The 6,400-nt window shown below is 38.2% G+C and overlaps 1 protein-coding gene across 1 annotated transcript; it reads right to left on the minus strand.

Annotated features, from left to right (window-relative positions):
- Positions 1–652: 652 nt before the first annotated feature.
- Positions 653–6,197, minus strand: nbl1 (NBL1, DAN family BMP antagonist). The gene is made up of 3 exons (XM_073469188.1): positions 6,025–6,197; positions 3,435–3,546; positions 653–1,191 (listed from the first exon to the last, which is right to left on the minus strand). The coding sequence occupies exons 1-3, from the start codon at positions 6,195–6,197 to the stop codon at positions 910–912; spliced, it is 567 nt and encodes a 188-aa protein (XP_073325289.1). The 3' UTR covers positions 653–909.
- Between the last annotated feature and the right edge of the window lie 203 nt (positions 6,198–6,400).

A 6,400-nucleotide genomic window follows, 5' to 3' on the forward strand; every position in this document is an offset into this window, starting at 1 on the left:
ACTCTAATGTCCATGATAGGGGACAAAATCAGTTCGCCAAATGTAGCAGGTATCTTCCAAAGTCACAATCTTGCCAGTAACTGACAGATTGCAACTTTGTAAGACACCCACTTGATAATAGCTCCAACTCAACTTTAAAAGGCATTTTTCACATCCATAAACAAGTGAAAATATCTGGGTAAAACTTTCTCTGCGGCTTTCCATCACAGCATCTCATTAAACTTTCTGGCGCAGTGACATCAGATTCAGGCCAATGAAGCAGCAAACAGCAGGATCTCTTCCAATCATGCAGCTCTTCTGTGCTCCAGTGAGCGGCACCAACATCTATTAAATGTTTGTCCATGACTGGAGTTTTGTTGATCAGAGAAAACAACACCATGTGTCATGAAAGTAAAGGCACAGCTTCAGTTTTGGAGACAGTGAGGGGAAGCTGTGAGTATTTCTTTCGTTCAACACAAAGACACTTTCTCTAACTCCATTTCATGTGTTACTCACTTTGACAGAGAAAGAGAGAGCTAAGAACATAACAAAAGACAAAAGGGCAGTTACCACAACAATAGAATTTATTGCATTAAAGCAGATTAAAAATAATGAGACTACAGCTTATTAACAGACTATAGTCATGTCTGGATGCACACATATGCATGTTTAATCAGCAAACAAAAAGAGTGCACAGGCTGCTGTGTTTGTACGAGTTTATATACAATGGAGTGTAATCTGATAGCATGACTGTGTGTGTGTGTGCGCGTGTGTGTGCCTTTTAACACAGGGAAATGTTTTAACACAAAGTGAAGCCTTATTTCAAAGTGCCTTTACAAAACTACAGATTGGTACAAAGGATGCGGTGTGGAGGAGAGTAGAGAGGGTGGAAGAGATGAGCAAAGTGACAAAAGGAGTCAAATGACGGAGCTACCCTCCGTCTGATGTGTGTGGTAGTGTGTGATGGTCTGTGTGTGCGTGAGCGTGCTTTTTAGAGTGTGTGTCTGAAGGGGGCAGAGGGTGGGCCTGAGCGCCGCTCAGGGTGTCAGATAAAGACGGAGCGTCCACCACGTTGTCTGCTGGATACAGCTGCATCACCGCCCCCTCCTGGGCTCCTTCCTTACTGCAGGACTGGCAGCTGCAGTGGAAGATCCTCTCCACCAGCTTATCCACATGAGGAGACTCTTCACTGCCGGGGCAATCCAGAGTCACCTGTTCACATACACAAATGCACTCTCAGTGACCTACTACACACTTGCAATTCATCCTAACTGAACCTTGTTTGGTTCTGTATTCAAAGCCACTATGTCCTCATAACTGTGCCATAAAAAGCAGTTTTAGTTTATGACTTATCCATCCTGGATAAATTGAAATCCGACCTGGTGACAGACATTAAAAAACACTAAAAGAATTATTCAGAAATAGCCGATCTTCTCGCTGATGGTCTTGTTTGCTTCTGTAGGTCATGTAGAGGGATCAGTATTACATTGAGAATGTTTCAAAACCAGTTAAAAGTTGCTCGGAGTACATTTGAATCTTTCCCTTTGTTATACACTGAACAGTAATAGTGTTTCTATTTTTGGCTTGATCTGCTGCTATTTTAATAAACATATATATAGGTATATAAATTTCTTAATATTCTATTTTTACTACTTACTGCTAAATCTTTTTTTTCAGTAACTACTGTATCCTATATATATATATATATATATATATATATATATATATATATATATATATATATATATATATATATGTAATACTGTGCTTATTTTCCTGCCCTACAAAACAAAAAAATAAAACAAAGGTGAGATAACTAAATTATCTACTTTATAAACTTAATTGTAAGAAATATTCTCAATAAAAGAAATATATAAATTGAGGTGGCTCTTTAACTGAGAAGGTTTAGACGAGGGCTGCCCAAAATGGGGCCCGGGGGAAAAATGCAGGAATTCATTCAATTAAAGGAACTTCAGATCTTAGTACCATTTTTGCATCATAATTTACAATACATTATCTTTTAGCCCTCGAAGGGATAGTTTGGGCACACCTAGTCTAGACTAGATTTTCCATTTTTACTTATTGTGTTCATTTGTATTTAGTGACTTATACAGTAATTTGCTTGTATTCAACGATACATTTTGTTTTTGTCTTTTCCACTAAGGCTGCAACTAAGGATTATTTTCATAATCGATGCATTTGCCAATTATTTTCACGTTAATCCATTAATAGTTTAGTCTATATAATGTCAAAATAATTTAATTTTCCAGATGCCAAAGTGACGTCTTCAAATTGTCCAACAGTCCATAACCGAACGACTCTTCATTTACAGTCATAAAGGACAAAGAAAAGCAGCACATCCTTGCATTCAGGAAGTTGGAACCAGCAAGTGTTTGACAATTTTCCTTGAAAAATGACTGAAACAATTAATTGATGATCAAAATAGTTGGCTACTAATTTTCTTTCAATCAACTAATTGATTTATCGACTAATTGTTACAGCTCTATCTTCCTTCTTGGGAAATCAAATTTTTACAATATGTACATCCTGCTTCCTGTAGACCTGCCATCAACTTCCTTCTCCTCAGTGTTGTGTTTTTGCTTTGTTCAAGACAGTCTTATTTTCATTCTGAGAAACTGATTGCATCATGACTGTATTGTCCACAGACTAAAGAAATACTGAAAGAAACGTCATATAAAATAAACAGAAAATATAAACCCCCTATAATCCACAGCATTGCACAAGCTCTTGTAGCTCTCCAGACCTCACGCAACTTCCCCTCACTGTTATCATTACCCACTGAAAGTGATCATTCAGCTGTTTTATCAAGATCAACCACAAGTGCCAAAGCAGCATGGAGCAGTCTCCTCTTTCATGAGAGCTGACATTGTTGTTGTTTCAAACTGAATTTTGTTTAAAGTCCTGCAACAACAATCATAACCACAGACATAAACATTCATTTCCAGATAATTAGAAGTAAGGTGAGAGCGTAAATGCACTTTCTCTGGCCTTTCTCATGCAACAAAAATACTAAGAAAAGTAATGAATCTATCAGGTAACAGCAGTGCACTCCAAAAGATACAATATTTTCCAGTGAAATATGAGGCGACTTCACCTGCGGTCCCACCCGCCGAGCCTACCTGGCAGCTTTCCAAACTACATACACCTCACTACAAAGCCTTTGTTGTCACAAGACTGGATTCCTTCTGGCTGAGAGGGACAATGAGCTTCAGAGGAAAATAAAATACAGGCTGATGGTTCATGGGGAACCGCAGAAAATGTGACAGAGATCTATTCAGAAACCTCCATTTATGGTTTTATTTTCTTCTGGTATGTGTTCACTGGTGAGCAGTGATTGCCATCTTTTATGTTGGAAACTTGCGGTCTGTGTGTGAGTTTGACGAGTCAGTGTTGGTGTGTGCTTGCTACATGAGCTAATGTGCAATAACTCTTACCACTTCCCACTGTGTCTGGGCAGGCATGCAGGAGTCACAGTGCACCAGAGACTCGGTCGACTGTGGGAACGTGTTGGGGACGCTGTAACTGAAACACTGGCCCAGACAAGCTCTGTGAGGAGGACAGAACGCATTAATTTCATTGTTCCTACAGACACGTCGTCATGCCTGTGTAAGAAAGAGCTATGGATGTCTGGTATCCTCAGGCCAAACATATGATCACACAATAGAGATTTATTTACAAATGTAAGGTGAAGCACTGGTCAACTTCAGATTATAAATGTAAATCATGATTAAGATGTTGAATTCCCCAAATACTATTGTGTTAAACACGGGGAGTAGTGTGCAAAACTTCTACTTATGTCACAGGGAAGAATTCATATAAATGTAGTAAAGTTACCCTCGAGTAGAATAACTAATGAACTTCAACCCGACTATATTCTTACAATCAAATAACTTGAAGGCAGTATAGAGAGTTATATTTGCATGTTTTGTCTACTGACAACAGATCAGACACTTAAATAAAAAACAAGTCTGGTGCTCTTTTTTTTTTCTTACTGCCAACAAATACCATTAAAAGAACAAAACAAACAATGAAGTGATCTATCCTCTCTGTGTCAGCCAAAGCCTGAAATAGCGTTTTTCTTCACTGTTTCCAAAAACTACTAAAAACACACGACTGAGCCACAGCACTGCACTGGGTGACATGTTCCCTTGTTAAAATAATCATGGGCTTTGTAATTTATTTTCAGTCCCACAGACACGGTCCTGCTGCTGTAATTACTCACTAGAGCAACAAATAAACAGCATAATATAGTAGAAATGCAGTAATTACTTCTGTTTGAGTATAGTTTGCTGAAACATTTTAATAGTCTTTTTTTATTATATAATAGTAAATAATCCTGACAAGTTTTTAAACATTTATGTCGTCAGTCGGCTAAATGCCACAAATAGGTTAGGAAAGACAGAAACTACTGCAAGACAGATGAACACATTGTCGGTTTTTAGTCTTTTCATGGGATTTGTTGACAAAGAGATTTGCTGAGAAACATGAATATCTCCAAAGTGCCTAAAGTTTTCCAATTCATCTCTGGTTTTTAAATTAAATTATCAAACCAGGCAGGCAGACGCTGATTTTCATACAAAGATGCCTGTACGGAAATCAACAAACAGAGTTGAGACTATCCAGGAGGTTATTTCCTTCTTCTTACTTTTGAGATTGTAGCACACAAACAAGTGTAATGAACTGATTAGTGTCAAGTCTCTGCATGTTGATTTTCAGTCATACTTGACTGATTTGTGGGAACTAAAAAACTTGCTAAAGGCAGAAAGATACACATCTGGAAAATACTGTTGAAATTCTTTTCCATTGGTTAGTAATAAAACAAAATATACGTTTATGTACTAAACTGACTGGTCACACTTAAATGATTGTTTATTCAACTTTAGTTAATAGTTATTTCACTGTTAACAAAAAATTAAATGCTTTATAAACCACTTATTAAGCCTTTGTAAAGGTTTATATGCATCAGTTGCAACTCAATAATGGTCATCCAAATAATGTTTATAGATGAACTACAGAATATCTATTAACCATTTACAAAACATAAACATCAGCTGCAACTTTACAATAGACAATTGCTTAATGAATGGTATATAAGGCATTTTGATTGTTTGTTAAAAGTGATAGTTATCATAAAGTGTTACTGCTGTTTTAGTTGTGTTGTTTTATATAGCATTTCTTTCAAATAAAGGAATATATTCATGGCAAGTTTTAAAAGATTTACAACTTCAGTCGGCTGCACGCCACAGATAGTGAAGTCACAAACTACTGAAAGACAGATGAACACATTGTCGGTGTTAGTCTTTTCATGGAATTTGTTGACAATAAAAAGCATGAAAATCTCCAATTGTTTAAAGGTTGTAGAGCACAAACAAGTGTAACAGACGAGTTTCAAGTCTCTGCAAGTTGATTTTTATACTTAAAGCTGCTGTAAGTGCAATCCCCTCCCTCCTCTCTGCGTCACCCCTTGAACGTGCAGCGGTAATCGCCACACATAGCAGCAAACAGGAGGACCGTGCCCTCTGTGTGTTCACTAGCAGACAGGACCGCCTCTTTATGGAGTTCTCTGTCCTGATTGGATAAAGTGGGCAGGGATACCAGAAAACGTATTTTCTCTTTTACTGCAGGGGACATGGGTTACTGACCAAACACTCTATAACAGTGATAACTGTTGGAATAAATGTCACTTACAGCAGCTTTAACTGAATTTAATGGAAACCAATAACTTCCTAAAGGTAAAAATATACACAAATTAATAAAACAAATCGAACAAAATAAAACAAACAATACATGTTTGTAGTAAACTGACTATAACAAACAAAACCCATATGGTGTGCTACATTAAGTTAAAGTACCATGATACCTTTGATACACCAACACCAGTGTGATCTACTATGAATGAGACAACTGAGGATGCAACTTAGTGACATCTAGACATTTCCGGATGATTCACTTTTTTCTGCTGCACCAACAGATTGTCAGCCAGACGGACAGAGAGAGAGGGACAGAGAGGGCCTTCATCCTGACCTGTTTTGAATAGAGCGAGGCTGACATCCCGTGTGCCCGACTATCTGTGTGATGTTCTTGGCTTCGCACCAGGCGCTCTTGTCAGGGAACAGCGCCAGGCGGTTGATGTGTGCAGGCGGTGCTGCTGAATACAGTGCAAACAGTGCGCAGCAAATCTGAATCCTCTGCCACATGACTGCACCTAAAGGGGCAGAAAACCGCAGCGTGTTACCACCCTTGTTCCACACAAAAACACACACAAGAGAGTAGACACAAAATCCCTTGACGTTTTCGGATGGTTTTACAGTTAATCCTAAATTTGAACTTTGCATATCCCTGCAGATGTGGATTGACAACTTCCTGGTGATTAAGCAGCTTGAAATCCAGATGACCCTGG

This window comes from Pagrus major, chromosome 6 (genome assembly GCF_040436345.1).
Source record: "Pagrus major chromosome 6, Pma_NU_1.0".
Classification (NCBI taxonomy): domain Eukaryota; kingdom Metazoa; phylum Chordata; class Actinopteri; order Spariformes; family Sparidae; genus Pagrus; species Pagrus major.

Bases quoted from the DNA above. Each gene is read 5' to 3' on its own strand.
- nbl1 (XM_073469188.1), bottom strand. From the start codon at position 6,197: ATGTGGCAGAGGATTCAGATTTGCTGCGCACTGTTTGCACTGTATTCA. The intron at 3,547-6,024 runs GTCAGGATGAAG...TCCTCCTCACAG, and splicing joins CCTCGCTCTATTCAAAACAG to AGCTTGTCTGGGCCAGTGTT. The intron at 1,192-3,434 runs GTAAGAGTTATT...GTATGTGAACAG, and splicing joins CCCAGACACAGTGGGAAGTG to GTGACTCTGGATTGCCCCGG.